This window comes from Pipra filicauda, unplaced genomic scaffold (assembly GCF_003945595.2).
Source record: "Pipra filicauda isolate LSUMZ 115617 unplaced genomic scaffold, ASM394559v2 scaffold419_size605101_pilon, whole genome shotgun sequence".
NCBI lineage: Eukaryota > Metazoa > Chordata > Aves > Passeriformes > Pipridae > Pipra > Pipra filicauda.
The window spans coordinates 272,685-287,650 of record NW_024104553.1 but is presented as its reverse complement, the minus strand read 5'-3'; the positions used below and the strand labels follow the sequence as shown (position 1 = coordinate 287,650).

The 14,966-nt window shown below is 61.3% G+C and overlaps 1 protein-coding gene across 2 annotated transcripts; it reads left to right on the top strand.

Annotated features, from left to right (window-relative positions):
- The first annotated feature begins 33 nt into the window (after positions 1-33).
- On the top strand, positions 34-14,836 carry LOC113999442 (cullin-9-like). 2 transcript variants are annotated; one of them, XM_027742861.2, is made up of 29 exons: positions 34-658; positions 2,941-3,095; positions 3,452-3,970; positions 4,111-4,246; positions 4,439-4,629; positions 5,123-5,498; positions 5,698-5,899; positions 6,208-6,415; positions 6,518-6,705; positions 6,851-7,068; positions 7,214-7,445; positions 7,822-7,927; positions 8,233-8,460; positions 8,607-8,697; positions 8,770-8,941; positions 9,131-9,236; positions 9,589-9,684; positions 9,772-9,947; positions 10,449-10,582; positions 10,662-10,838; positions 11,082-11,197; positions 11,668-11,850; positions 12,201-12,361; positions 12,665-12,875; positions 12,970-13,135; positions 13,287-13,432; positions 13,615-13,732; positions 14,186-14,382; positions 14,463-14,836. In XM_027742861.2, the coding sequence occupies exons 1-29, from the start codon at positions 64-66 to the stop codon at positions 14,745-14,747; spliced, it is 5,889 nt and encodes a 1,962-aa protein (XP_027598662.1). In that variant the 5' UTR covers positions 34-63; the 3' UTR covers positions 14,748-14,836. The 2 variants fall into 2 exon arrangements, with proteins under 2 accessions (XP_027598662.1, XP_039241468.1); XM_039385534.1 differs by lacking the exons at positions 14,186-14,382; positions 14,463-14,836 and having other exon boundaries at positions 13,514-13,662.
- The last annotated feature ends 130 nt before the right edge of the window (positions 14,837-14,966 follow it).

Genomic DNA, 14,966 nt, shown 5'->3' with positions numbered 1-14,966 from the left:
ATGCCTCAAACACCTCTCCCCAGCTCCTACTTCCCCTCTGTCTCTGCAGGCACATCTGCTGCCATGGTGAATGAGAAGCACAATGGCAACCTGCTTGTGCAGCTGGGACCCAAACTGCAGGCCCACCCGGAGAAGCTGCTCCGGCAGCGTCGAGGCCACAACGGCCGGCCTGAATACCTGATCCAGTGGAGTGTGATTAGCTTGGAAGAGAGAGCAGTGGGAGGCAGCAGTGCCTCCTGCGCAGAGACCAAGCCAGAGAACATCTCGATGTGGATGTCTGCAGAAGAGGTCTGTGCCAGCTGCCCAGCACTGCTGGGCAAGAGGAAGCTGGAAGGGCCATGGGTGAAAGAGGAGAAGGCACCAAGTCCGTTGGCTGCAGATGTCCCGCTGGACGAAGCCTCGCTGCTGGAGATGAAGGCTGATGTCAGGAGCCTGGTGCAGCGAGCCATGCGGCAGTTGGCCGAGGCCGGGACGCCCAAGTGCTCCATCCTGAACACTGTGCACGTGCTGAGCGCCTACGCCGGCATTGGCTCTCTGGCGGGTGCCTTCAGGGAGACGGGAGCCCTGGACGTGCTGATGAAGATGCTGTGCCACCGGGAGAAGCAGATCCGCCACAGTGCCGGCAAGATGCTGCGGACCCTGGCTTTGCAGGATGCAGGTGGGGGCTGCTGCTGCTCAGTGCCTCTGTGGAGGTGCTGCTGGGCAGCTGAGGGGTGACAGTCCTTTTGTGGGGGTGAGACGCCTGGGAAGCAGCATGCCTTGGGGCTTGTTGGCAAAAGGGGAAGAATCAGTCTGGATCTTCCAAACTTCCTCAGTTGTAGTTGTCTGGAGTGCTGTAAGAGTTAAAAACCCCTGACAGGTTTCTGAGCTGGGATGCTAATTAATTGTTAGGAGTGTTAAAGAATATTAGGGGTGGCTGTCTCCTGCAGCAGTCCCAGCACCTCTCCTGCTCTGCCACTAGAGCCCAGCCTGAGGAGTCTGGGGTTCCTCAGCCTGAGGGGTGCAGCTGCCGCTTTCCTGTTTGCAGGTTCAACCAGTAGCAAAGCTATCCCAGAGCACAGACACATGCAGAACACTGACAAGGCTGGACACGGACAGTGGTGCCGTCTTCAACAGCATGTACTTACGAGACTCACATAAACACAAGCACAGACAGCCATGTCCCCTCCTGCTCTTCGTCCAGCCGAGACAGAAGGTCGCTCCTGCCAGCACACACTGCACTTTCCAGGTTCACAATTACACGCACATTCATGGATCCCTTGGGTTCCAGCACGGCCCCTCTGTCTGTCCTGCACCTGTGCCTGGATCCAAGCCCGCCTACCAGCCTCAGGAGTCCCCCTGCTCATCCATTTGTCAAGCTCGATGCTTGCTGACAAACATATAGCACTCAGACACTTGTTCCTCCCACAGTCCACATTTCACAAGTCCCTTGGGACTTCCAGCACAGACCACCACCTGCCTCATACCTTGGTCTGGACCCAGGACCTCCTACTTTCCAGCTAATCCAGCGTGAAGTTTTGCTAACAAGTTAAATGCACACTCCGTGCCCAGCAGGACTGGGGAAGATAGAGATACTCGCCCTTTCCTGCTGGCACCAGGCACTGCAGTCCTGCTTCAGCTGCTGGTGCTGACCTTCCAGTAGCTTGCCTCCCTTCCAGTAGCTGTATTTTGGGACACACACTGTTCGGTCCCCAGTGGCTGATGGCCGAGGACCCTCCCTGCTCCAGTCACTAACACTGAGACCCTTGCACTTGCCCCAGTAGCTGGCACCTCAGACCAGGGACACCTACAAGTCTTGATCAGACTTGAGTAGCTTGTACTGAGCCCACTGTACGCCAGTCTTCCCAGTAGCTGGCTCCAGGCTCAAATCCGTGAGACCCTCCCCAGGTCCAGAGGGCAATGGCATTTCCAACTGTCAGTCTCTCCACTTGCTGACTCCACAGGGCTCCCACGCCCCCAGTTAGGCTCCAGTTCCTAGTACCGAATGCAATTCGCACAGGTCTCACCAGTAGCTGGCACAGAGTGCTTGCAGTACACGCACACATGGGGCAGAGAGAGTTAGAAAAGATTTAATAAGAGGACATAAAAAAGTAGGACAAACTGTGTCAATGAAGTACAGGGCTGTCAAACAAGTGCACTGGCTAGCCATGCTTTAAACATGACTGGTGCCTTTTATATTCCTTTCTGTGCACCCTCTTTTGTGTTCCTTGCCAATTCCAATTACTCAGATAATCTTACTGAAAAATAATCATTCTTAAACTCCAGATGTCCTTACTAATTATTGTGACTGACCAGATTTGTTTCTCCTCACTGCCTCCATTAGCATTTGTCAGTCACGTTTGTGATTCTTTATGTTATCATTTATGGCTTCCTTCTTTCACTTTTTGCAGTGAAAAGGTCCTTGACTAGATACGCTTAGAGGAACAGGCAGTCTCCTTCCGCATACCCTTGCAATGAAGACTGGTACCAAGGGGCTTGGCAGAAGCCTGGAGGATAGAGGCTGGTCCTCACCCAGTTCTCTCATTTAAGAGGAGCTGCCATGACTTGGAAGTGCCTGATGAGCCTTGGGTGCACCTGGAAGGTTGCTGGTTGTGGTGTATCCCACAAGAGATCTGGCTTTCCCTGTCCTAGTGTCTGAGTTCATGCAGCTCTGAAGTGGGGCAGATGAGGGGCTGATTGAGGTTAAAACTTCTTTTCTTCCCTGGGGCCCTGATCTGTAGTCAGTTATTTGGGTTGCTGCTTTGGGTGAATCTTGCAGCTTTAGGGGTAGAAAAAATACATTGTGGAGCAAAACGTTGCCACTCCAGATGGAAGGATAGAACATGGTTCAGGTGACAGGGAGCAGCAAAGCTGTTCCTTGCCTGTGGATCTGTCTCTCGCAGGGAGGGTGGGGTACGGGTTGTCTTTATGGGGCCTGAAGAGTTTTTGTTGCTGTTGCAGAGAGCCGGGCCTATGTCCTGCTGTCCCTGAGCCAGCAGGATGGCATTGAGCAGCACATGGACTTTGACAGTCGCTGCACCTTGCTGGAGCTGTTTGCTGAGATAACATCCTCTGAAGAGCAGTGCATGTCCTTTGAGGGGATTCACCTTCCACAGGTAGTGGCAGGCCCTGCCAGCCCTGGGCCTGTGGGGCTTCAGGGGCCAGGAGGGGTGGGAGTGGAGGGCCAGGGCGGTGTCCTTGTTTGGGACAAGAAGGTAGTTGGAGTTGGGCAGCTGAGCAGGACTGGCTATTGGGAGAGCTGGCACAGGATCTGGGCCTGGCGTGAGGCTGGCGGTGGAGGAGGGGCACATGGAAGCCTTTCTGTGAGCAGGGAGACGAGGGTGGGCTGCTGCTGCTGCCAGCTGGTCCAGAGGTCTCCTGGGATCCTGACTGTGGATGAGCTGGTGGCTTGGAGAGAGCTGGGAGCTGGAGGTGCTCTGCAGGCTGAGTCTGACAGCTGTGCTTGTTGCAGATCCCTGGGAAGCTGCTGTTTGTCCTGGTGAAGCGCTACCTGTGTGTCACTTCTCTCCTGGACAAGCTGAGCGGTGGTGTGGAGCAGGGAGAGGAGCAGCAGGGGTGCGCTGTACCCAGCCTGCTCCCTGAGGAGAGGAGCCGTGTGAAGCAGGAGTTTGAGTTCAGCATGGCCATGGCAAACCTCATCTCGGAGCTGGTGCACGCGATGGGCTGGAACCACAACCACAAGCCAGAGCTGTCGCCCCGACAGGAGCTCCGGCCTCGCACCACCTGCTCCATCTTCCAGCAAAAGACTCCAGCCAGCACTGCTGCTGAAGCAGCCCCTATTTCCCCACCAAAAGAGCCCATCACCTTCAAGACACGCTCAGCCTTCCCGAGCCGCAGCAGCTACGTGGAGTACGTGCAGGCGAACCTCACGTGCGGCATGCGAGTTCGCATGCTGGAGGACTATGAGCAGGTCAGCGCAGGTGACGAGGGCGAATTCCGCCGCAGCAACGACGGCATGCCACCCGTGCAGGTACCCTCTGCTGGGGGCCAGGGGCTACCAAGTGGCCTGTCTGCTCTGTTGGCTACAGGCTGTTGTGCAGCCTTCCGTGGGGACAGTGGGGTTAGGCTTCCCTTTCCTCAGCTGGGCCTCTGTTGGGCTTTCCTCTTCAGGTGTACTGGCAGGCCCTGGGCTGTACATACTGGGTTCACTGGCACATGGTTGAGATGATTGGCCCTTCAGAGCAAAAGGAACTTGAGGGCCAGGAGAAGGTGAACAACCTGACACAAAAACACAGACTGAGAGCAGGTGAGCAGCCTATCAGTCTCCTTCCAGCATGTTCCCCCTCTCCCACTTCCCCTTCCTTTCCCCCAGCAAGCTGGGGATCTCTTCTACCCAGACACTCCACGAGTTCTTTCCTTGGGGAATGTAGAGTGTACAAAAGAGGATGGGGGAATTGGCAGAGCTGACAGTGCCCTTCCTTGCTCTGCCCTCCTGCAGTTGCACAGCCATTTTTGTGCAAGCCCTTGGGAGGTCTGTACTCCCTGCCTTACCTGGGGCAACCGCCGACCAAGGCTGCAGAGGCCCTGAGCCGTGCCGAGTGGTGGGAGCTGCTCTTCTTTGTGAAGAAGCTGGAAGCACAAGAGCAGAAAGAGATCACCTTTCTCATCCAGCATGACCAGGGAGAGCAGGTATGGGCCAGTGCCTGCAGTGGGGAAACGGGAGGGAGAGAGCGAGGGAGAGCATTAGGGAAAGGACCAGGACCAGTGGAGATGGCAAACATGAGCTATGCAGGGACAGACTGAATGGGGCAGAAATGGGACAGAAATGGGAGGGTGAGTGGGGATAGCAAAACCATGGGGAGCTTGTTCCAGCAAAGCTATGAGGAGAGATGAGAGGAAACGCAGTCTCCCATGACTGAAAGAGTGACTGTCCAGTGAGGTTTGGGTAGGTGAGGCAAGGCCATGGGGTCATTCTGCCAGTTGCAGTTGGGTGGTGAGTGCAGGTGGGAGGTCTGGGCTGGTGGCAGTTGGGTTGGGGACAGCCAGGGTGGCACTGGGAAATGGCTCCAGGGACCTCCAACGGTGCAGCCTTTCCATCAGTTCTGCCACTGGCTGTCACAAGGGGCATGAGGGCTGTGGCGAGTCCAAGATTAACTTGGCCCCATTGGTCTGGCTGTTGGAGGTGAATGAAGAAGCCCTGATCCGGCTGTCGGTACCTGCGGAGCTGGCCCAGAAGGTGCTGCAGGTCTTGGAGAAGCGGTGCCAGGGCAGCACTCTGCGTGACCTGCGTGGCTGCCGCATCTATGCCAGATACTTCCTCAGTAGGGGAGCTGAGCAGGATGGTGGGGGGAGCACCGCAGTGTCCTCAGAGGGCAGTGGCTGCAGGAGCATTGGCCGTGAAGCCACGATGGCCAAGGCAGCAAAGGAAGACCTTTCTGCAGCCGCAGTGCCGCCCCAAGCCCCCAGTGTGGCAGTGAAGTCCGATTCCCAGCTGTTCAGCGAGCTCCTTAGGAGTGAAGGGCTGTGCTTCCCAGAGGTGACGGAGGAGCAGATCAAAGGTAATGTCCTGCTACATGCTGGGGTGCACACGCAGTTCTGGAAGTGGCACCGTTGCCTCAAGAGAGGAAGGTTCTGGGCAGGGCATGGGGGGCCAGGCAGCTGGTGGGGCGCCTGTGGGTGCTGGTTTTGTGAGTGCATGGCACCCTGGGAGCTGCTGGGGGTGTTACTGCTGCCTGATGCCTCCCTCCCTCTGGCCAGTGTTGGGCAGCTCCAAAGGGGTGAGCGAGAGCGGCTCGCTGGCCGAGATTGCAGCCATGGTGGACGTGATCGAGAGCAGCAGTTCAGCGGTGGGGCTGCGCTTAGCTGGGCTCAAGCAAATCTTGAAGATCCTGGAGGAGGAGCCCAAGTCTGAGCAGCAAGTTGGCACAGCCCAGGGCAGGCTGGGGACCGGGAGCGCTGGGTGAGCCGTGGGATGCTGCACACCCCTCCTGCTGCCTGGGGAGGGCTGTGTCAGCACGGTGGGGGACAGTACTGGAGCTGGGAGTACCGGAGGTGGCAGTGGGAGTGTGCAGACCGGTATGTCCCTGCATGCTTGGCAAGAGGAAAGTGGATTTTGTGTCCCTTTGTCTCAGGCAGGCTCATTCCTTGGGCTGACCCAGCTGCGGCAGAGCCGTGTGGGCAGAGAGGAGGTGGCTGGCAGGGCCCAAGGTGCTGGTGTGCCAACGGCAGTGCCAGGAGGCTCCTCCTGAGGTATCCTTTCCCGAGCAGGGAGAAGCTGGTGCAAGTGGCAGTGGAGCTGCTGAGCACTGAGGTGGCAGAGAAGGCGCTGGTGGCGGTGACGCTGCGGCTGCTGGCCGTGCTGATGGCGCAGCACGACTGGCGTGTGCCGTTTGCCACGGAGGGTGGCGTGCGGGCCGTGCTGGCCTGCATGCAGCAGCACAGCTCCTCCGCCCTGGTGCAGCAGGCTGGCCTGGCGGTGAGTGGCAGAGGGGATGCTGTATGTGGGCAGGCAGTGTGCAGGCTCACCCAGGTGTGGTGGAGATGCCCACTGCCCTCTGGACCGCTGCTGACTTTGCAGGCCCTGAAGGTGCTGGTGGGAGCTGCAGATGGTGAGCCAGGAGGTGGGAAGTCCTTGTCCTGGAACCATGCTGACGTGCAGATGATGCGGGAGATCTTTGCCAGCATCGGCTCTGCCTCCAGCGAGGGCTCTGCCAGTCTGCTGAGTACTATCCCTGCTGCCCTGAGCACCATGCAGAGGGTCCCAGGGTAGGGGCAGAGTGCGGACAGCAGCTGGGGCTGGGGGGACCCTCCGCAGTGGGGAGGAACGAGCACGGCAGGCAGGCGGCTTGTGGGTTCAGGGGAGGCTCTGTGCCTGGGGGAGGAGAGCGCCCGCATGGCTTCGTCCCTGCAGGGGCTCCTCAGGAGTGCAGAACGGCTTGCTGGTGGTGAACATGCTGATGGATGGGCATCGGGGCCTTGCGGAGCAGCTGGCGAGTTGCGACCTCCCGGCGGTGCTGCAGAGCTGCTGGAGGGATGGGCAGAGCAGCGGCTGCCCTCATGCGGTGCTGGCCCTCCGCGCCATCAACCGCCTCGCAGAGCACGGGCTGCCCCTGGGCCTGGAGGCAGCAGGTACCGCGCTGCCCATCCTCCCCATGCCACGGCTCCACGAGTGCCGCAGGCAGGGATGCCTCACCTGCCAGGGCAGAGCACCCCGAGATGCTGCTGGCTCTCAAGCTGGTGCCTGAGCTGGGCCCACATGTCCTTGTCATGGCAGGTAGAGAAGTCCCACTGGACCTGAAGGGTGTGCCGATGCTTCTGGGCAGCCTGGAGGATGGCGCTTTGTCCAAGGAGGTGGTGGTGGCCCTGGAACGGCAGCTCTGCGGTGAAGGCCCTGTCCCCTCTGGGCAGGTGGCCCAGCTGCTGCAGGACCACAGCTGCTTCAGGCTGCTGCTGCGCAGCTTGGAGCTGCTGGGGGTGGAGAAGGCTGTGAGCCTGAGCATCCTCAGGTGGGTGCAGGGGGATTTGCTGGGGATCTGGGGCCCCCTCAGCAGGCGTGTGAGTGCTGATGGTGATGTTGGGGAGACACAGCACATGTTTGTGGGTCCTAGTGGGGGTGTTCTTCACCAGGGGCAGGAACACCCCAACACATAAGCAGGTGCTGATTGGGTCGTCCTGGGTACAGGGCCATGTGGGGACAGAGCAGGATGTGTCTGGGTGCTGGTGGGGACATGCAGGGGCAGCACAGAACGTGCCTGGCTGCTGATGGGTTGTCTGAGGTACAAGGGGAGCCTTGGTTACCAGTCCCTGAGAGGTGCCTTCCAAGCGGGGCAGGGAAGCAGAGCTGCCTCTGGCACTGCTGTCCATGCGCCCTCTGTCGCTCAGGATCCTGAACAAGTTCCTGGACAGTTATCAGGAGGATGTGCTGCCCTGGCACGAGTGTGTGGAGCCCTGTGTGTCCTCCCTGAGCGCCCACAGCAGCAGCTGGGAGGTGAGGGGGCCCTGGGACTCCGGGCAGGCAAGGGCAGCTGTGCTGGCTGTGCTGGCTGTGCCGTGCATTGGCCGGGCCCAGCATTGGTGAAGCAGGTCCCAGCCTGGCCTTCTTGTGTCTAACGTGCAGCTGTGGGGAGCAGCTGTCCTGGCCGTGTCCATGTCCTGATGGCCACGTGCCTGGCCAGACTCTGGTGGGCACTGGTGCAGTCGGGGTGGGGGGGATGGAGCTGCAGCACCTGCAGCTGGGGGGGGCCAGGGGAGTTCCTGGCACCGCCCCTGCTGCTCAGGGCTGTGGCTCAGCAGGTGCTGCAGGAGGTCGTTGGCTTCCTGCACCGCCTGGCCACTGCCAGCAAGGACTGTGTGGTGGTGATGTGCCACGTGGGCACCCACGAGGCTCTGTCCAAAGCCCTGGAAAAGCACAGTGTGGCTCCGTCGCTGGCACCAGCCCTGCTCAACCTGGTGACGGACTGTGAGAAGTACACCAGTCTCTACAAGAAGCTGACGACCAGAATCTTGGCTGGCTGCATCCAGGTGGGCCTGGGGAGGCCCAGCTATGCTGGGACTCTGAGTCTTAGGGCACTGAGGGACAGCCTTCTGCTCTCTGCCAGCCGCAGCTCTGCGGTGGGGGAGGGGAAAGGACCCAGGCCCCCCAGTAAGAGCCTCACCCCATCCTGTAGCTGGTCCTGGGGCAGATTGAGGAGCACCGCCGGAGTCACCAGCCCATCACCATACCCTTCTTTGATGTCTTCCTGCAAAACCTGTGCCGAGGTGAGTGCTGGGAGTGGGAACTGACCCCTGTGCTGGCTTGGTGGCTGAAGGCTCTGTGTTCTCTCCCCACAGTGTCCAGCCTGGAGGTGAAGGAAGACAAGTGTTGGGAGAAGGTGCAGGTCTCCTCCAACCCGCACCAGGCCAGCAAGCTCACGGACAGGAACCCCAAGACATACTGGGAGTCAAATGGCAGCACTGGCTCCCACTTCATCACTGTGCACATGCAGTGTGGTGTGGTGATCAGGTGGGGTTGGGCCAGGAAGGCTGAGAGGGCTGTGTATGGAGGAGAGGGCTCTGGGGATCTGTGCAAGCCCTGCCACGGTGGCCCCTGTCGCTGAGGGTAGCAGGACATGGACAGCAGTACGTGGGACTGTCAGGGGTCAGGGCAGGGGGGTGGGAACTGCTGGGCAGCCCTGTGTTTGCTGTGCTGCAGGGAGATGAGCATGCTGGTGGCCAGTGAGGACTCCAGCTATATGCCATCCCGCGTCGTGGTGCTGGGTGGGGACAGCCCTGCCACCATCAGAACGGAGCTCAACACAGTGAGTCCCCATGGGAGTGGCAGGCTGGTCCTTACTGTGCCCTGTGGAGGTCTGGCCCTGGTGTGAGGCCCTGCATGGTGCTCACTGGGAGGTGGGGATGTGTAGAGCCTACTCTAGCCTGTAGGCTCCAGTGCGTGCTGGGGAGGTGGGCACAGGCAGTCTTGCAGCCAGTCTGCAGCAGGCTGGTGTGCTGTAGCTGTGAGCCAGGAGTGGGGCCCTGGTGGGGGAAGCCCCGAGGCTGTGCTGGGGCTGCTGGGATACAGAGGAGATGCATGGCTAGTACAGAGGCTGTGACTAAAATGAGGGGTTGGCCATGGGAGGGTGTGGCATGCTGAGGGCTCACTGCCTGCAGGTTACCATCCTGCCTTCGGACAGCAGAGTGATCCTGCTGGAGAACATGACCCGCTTCTGGCCCATCATCCAGATCCGGGTGAAGCGGTGCCAGCAGGTAGGGGAGCAGGGGCCAGGCCAGCCAGCTGGCAGTGTGGGGTGTCAGGGCTGTGCCTGAGGTACTGAGGGTCATGCTCTCCTGTAGGGTGGCATTGACACACGTGTGCGTGGCATTGAGGTGCTGGGTCCCAAGCCCACTTTCTGGCCCGTCTTCAAGGAGCAGCTGTGCCGGCGGACATTTCTCTCCTGCACTGCTCAGGCTCACGCCTGGGGCCAGGAGATCTGCCGGGACCGGGGGCAACTGCTGCAACTCTTTGGCAGGTGAGTTGTCTCCTGGCTGTGCTATCACAGGTGTCCCAGGGCCCCAGGGGGTGTTGCTGGCAGCTCGCGAGGGGACTGCGGGGCTAGGAAGGGAGCAGCTGGCTGTCCTGCCTGGACAGGGAGGGGCCCTCACTCCTTCCTGGCCACCAGTGCTCCCAGAGGGCCAGGGCCACCTGAGGTCCCCCAGGTTTAAGCTGGGTGTGTGGACTCGGTTAACCCACCAGAGAGGGGTGCTGGTTCCCCACAGGAGCTGGCACATGCTGACATGGCAGAAGTCGGCCAGGCGCAGCAGGATCTCATGGCCACAGGCACTGCAGAGCCCCCCAGCTTGGCCCAAGGGCCATTGCGAGCGGGTTCCAGGGGCAGCAAGGGGCCCTGGCTGGTGGGTGTGAGTGGGTCATGCCTGGCAAGGGGCAGAGCAGGGAGCAACCACGGCACTCTGCTTTCCCACGGGAATTCTCCCAGCCATTGGCACCGTGTGCTGCCTGGTTGCTGTTGCAGACTGAACCGGGCGCTGCAGCACGAGCAGGGCTTCGCCGACCGCTTCCTTCCTGATGACGAGGCAGCCCGGGCATTGGGCAGGACGTGCTGGGAGGCCCTGGTGAACCCCTTGGTGCAGAGCATCACTAGCCCAGGTACCCTGCGCTCTCCGGGGCCCATCCGTGCTGTGCCCCAGGCAGAGGCAGCTGGCTCTGAGTCTGGTTGGCCTTGCAGCCCCTGATGGCATCAGTCCCCTGGCCTGGCTGCTGAGGGAGTACCTGGAGAGTGTGGAGCCGCCCCGCTGTGCCAGGGGACACAGGGCTGTCTTTGGATCCTGTGTGCGGCGCCTGACCCAGCTCCTGGTGCACGTGGACCCTGGTGGCCCAGAGCCGGAGGAGACAAGAGCAGCTGGTGAGCGAGGCACTGCCCTCCCCTGGGGCTGGGCTGATTGTGGTCCAGGATGTCAGGCTGTGGCCGTGGGGCTCGTCTTGGGAGGGCTCTGTGGCACAAGGAGGCTCCTGAGCCAGGAAAGGCTTGTGGTCCTGGCCCAGCAGTGGCCATGCCTGCCCAGCGTCCCCTCTGACCTGCTGTGGTCGATCAGTGTCTGGGGCCTGTCCACAGAGCCACACTAACCCCAGGGTCGACGCTTGGCAGGTGGGAAGGCGGGGAAGAACAAGGAGGTGCCGGCCAGGGCTGCAAAGGCAGTGGTGGAGAAGTCGAGTGGCCTGTGGGGAATCTCTCAGTGCTGGCGTGGCGTGGTGCAGCAGCAGGTAGAGCTTGGAGGGGCAGCCGGGAGGGGCATGTGGGACCCACACTGGGTGGGTGGAGCAGAGAGTGAGGCCTGGCAGTGCCCTGGGAGCATGGGGAGGGCACAGGGCTGTACCAGGCCTCCACAGAGCCCAGAGCAATGTGGGAACAGCTCTGCTGCACTTGCCACCCTGGCATGGCTCAGGTGTCAGCCAGGCCCTGCACCCAGGCTGATGCTGCCAGGCCAAGAGCAAGGTACAGTGTCAGACCCCTAATTTCCTACTGGGCTGCTGCTGTGCCTCTGTCATTCCCTCACAGACCCTGCCCAGCCCTCTCCACAAGCTCTTGGCAGCCTGCAGCAGCAACAGGGCCCCGAGTTGGCCCCTGGCTGGGACCCAAGGAGTCAGTGTTGGCAGAGCAAGGCTGGGGCTGCAAACATTCCCACGGGCACATCCCGCTGTGGGGCTCACCCCTCTCGCTCTGTGTCCCACAGGTACAGCAGTTCCTGGAGGCAGCAGGGCAGGTGCCAGACCTTGCAGAGCAATACTGCGGGCTGTACCAGCGCCTGCGCAGTGCCACAGAGGAGCTCTTTGGGCAGCAGGCCGCCTTCATGCTGGCCCTGGGCCAGGGCTTTGCAGGGGCTTTGCTGCAGCTCTCCTTCCTGACTGCCCTGCATGTGAGTTGAGGGAGTGCGGCACCGGCACCGGTGGCCCCAGGCGGGCGCAGGCTGGGGAGCTGCCCTGGCCCATGGCCTTGGGGCGAGCTCTGGGTGGGTGGTGTGCTCGTCCCCACCGAGCCACAGAGCCCTGTCCTGCGGCAGCCCGGTCCCCAGCTGCGGGTGTGTGGCGCTCATCATGGTGTGGGGCTTGCCCCGGCACACGCGTGCCTTGGGCTGGTGCTTGGGCACCCTTGGCCCCCACCTGAGAGTGCCAGAGCTTCCCAGCTGCTCCCCCAGGGGACATTCCCCCAGGCCTGCACTGTGGCCACCCTGTGAGTCCCCTCCACAGCTAGCCCTGTTCCTCACAGGTGAGTGAGCAGTTTGCCCGCTACCTTGATGTGCAGATCCAGGAGCATCGCAGGGCAGCACAGGGCAGCACAGGGCCGCTGGAGCGGCTGCAGCAGTTCTTGGAGCCCTTTGTCGTCTTCGGTGGCCTGGAGTTCGCCCACAGCTTCGAGCACTTCTACAGGTGAGGGTGCTGTGTCTCCGTGGAACCAGGGGCCTGGTGCAGGGTGGCGTGGCATGGTGGGGGAGCCTGGCCCAGTGTGGCAGTGGTGCTCCCGCTTTGCTTTTCCCAGCTCTGGTGTGTGGAGGACCCGTGGGTGCTGCCAGTCTGCAGAGGCACATTCCCTGCACACACATTCCCAGAATGTGTGTGCTGCCAGGCCTGTGTGGCATGGGGTGAGGCCGGGGCTGTGTCTGTCTCCTGGCGGGTGGCTGATGACCGCAGGGCCGGGGCCCACCCCTGACCTAATGCTGGCGGCTGTGGCAGGCACTACCTGGGGGACCGGCTCCTGACGCAAGGGCCGTCTTGGCTGGAAGGAGGCATCGTGGAGCAGATCGGGCTGTGCTTCCCCAGCCGCTTTCCCCAAGATATGCTGAGCAACTTGGCTGAGTCAGAGGAGCTCCAGCGGCAGTTCTGCCTCTTCCAGCTGCAGGAGCAGGATAAGCGGCTGCTGGAGCTGGACACGGGCCTGGATGAGGTGAGAGGGTGGGGTGGGGAGGTTGGAGACCACCGGCATTCCTCATGGGGATCCTGGAGCCTGAGCTGAGCCACCCTCATGTCCCCATGCCCAGGTGCTGGAGACAGCCTCGGTGGCAGATGTGCCAGAGGTGAAGGTGCTGGCCCTGTCCCCGCGCTGCTGGCCTGTTTCCCCACTCTGTTACATGGATAACCCTGGGAGGTTTTTCTCGGCAACGCTGAGCTCCCCCCTGGATGAGTTTGCTGACTTCTGCCAGCAGAGTGAGTGCTGTGGCAGTGGGTGTGCGTGTGGGTCTTGCCGGGGCCCAGACCCTCCCCAGCAGCTCAGCCAGAAGTGGTGGCGTGCTGGCGTGGGCTGGGAGTGCTGGTCAGGGCTGGTCCCTGGCCCTTGTGCTGACACTGTCCCTGGCAGGCCAGAGCCAGCTGGGCTGGGAGTGCACGAAGCCCCAGCGATTGCAGTGGACGTGGCTGGGCCACGCTGAGCTGCAGTTTGGAGACTGTGTCCTCCACGTGTCCACGCTACAGATGTACATCCTGCTGTGCTTCAACAGTGCTGAGGTAGGAGCTGGGGCCACAGTGGGGGGAGGGAGGCAGTGGCTGCCAGAGCCTGGCAGGGCTGTGTCCTCCCTTCCCTTCCAGTGGGGTCTCCAGCAGCGTTTGGGGCACAGGACACCCTTGTTTAGCTGGGCCTGCAGCCAGTAGGTCTTGGCCAGCCATTCACCTCCCATGCCCTGCTGCAGGAGGTGGCTGTGGAGGCCCTGCTGCAGGCTACAGGGCTCCCTGCTGACCTGGTGCACCACGCGCTGACACCGCTGATCCACGGCCAGGGCGTCCTGGTGCAGAGCTGCACACTGGGAGGTGAATGTGGGGCTGGGGCACCCCTGGGGAGGTGCTGCTCTGAGCCCTGAGTAGGTGCTGGGGTTTGGGGTGCACAAACTCGTACGGCAAGTGAGTGGGCTGGGGTGGGTCTGTCTGGTGGTTCTGGGGGTGCGAGTCTGTGTGCCAGGTTGGGGCCATTAGGCCAGGTGTAGGGTTGGGAGTGGTGTGTGGGGCTGGGGCTTGGGGCCATGCTTGGGGTGCGGGTCAGTGTGGATGGTTGTGTCTCGGGTCTGTGTGTGGGTTGGGGACAGGGATGGGGTTGTGTGCGTGGCTGTTGCTTGGGGCCACGTGTGGGGGACAGGGCTGTGGCGGCCAACTGTGGGGGCAGCAGGAGGAGGCCCAGGTTGGGTCCAGCAGCCACACATGTGTCCTGGGGCTCCTTCAAGGCCCTGCTGGAGGCTTGGCTGACCCTGGGTTGGGTGCTGGCTCCAGGTGCACTGCGGCTGAACCAGGTAGCCCTGGCCCAGGCCTCTGGCCGCCACCTGAGGCTGCTGCCTCAGCAGAGGTACCTGCGGACAGAGAGGGCTGAGGTGAGCGCCCTGGAAAGGAAGAGGAACGTCCTCTGCTGCCTCATCACCCGCATCCTCAAGGTGGAGAAGCAGCTCCACGTCGACAACCTGGTGTTCAGGGTACGAAGGTCCTGGGGGGCAGAGAGGGACTGCATGGGTGCTGTGGCACACTGCAGTGTGGGGCTCCCTTGCTGCCATAGGTGATTGATGCCTGTCAAAAGGGTGAACTGGGGCCAGGTGTGCAGTTTCTGAGCTTCTGCTGCCACAGCGTGGACGTGCTGTCCTGTGTCCTGCACCTGTTGAACCAGGGCTATCTCCGGCGCCAGGAGGGGAGGCCTCATGTCCTGGAATACATCTCTGCTGAACCCACAACACCCCCCACTTCCCAGGTCCAGCCACAGGTTGCCTTCCAGACTGTAGAGATCAAGATGGCATCAAGCCTGGCCTCTGCCGAAAAGAGAAAGGCATTTTCCACATTCAGGTAGATGAGGACCTGGTTGGGAAGACTCAGGCTGGGTCTAGTCTGTTTCTTCCTTGTGGGTTCTATTTAAATAAATGAGCCAAGTGCCATCCAGTCCTGGTTCATAGTCTGTCAGAGAGCTCAGCTGGCTCATGGCTGGGAGTGTGGTGAGGCCACATTGCTGTGGTCAGGCAGCCCTGACTGCTGTGCTTGCTAGAGTGGGTGTAGTAGCTGCACCCTGCCC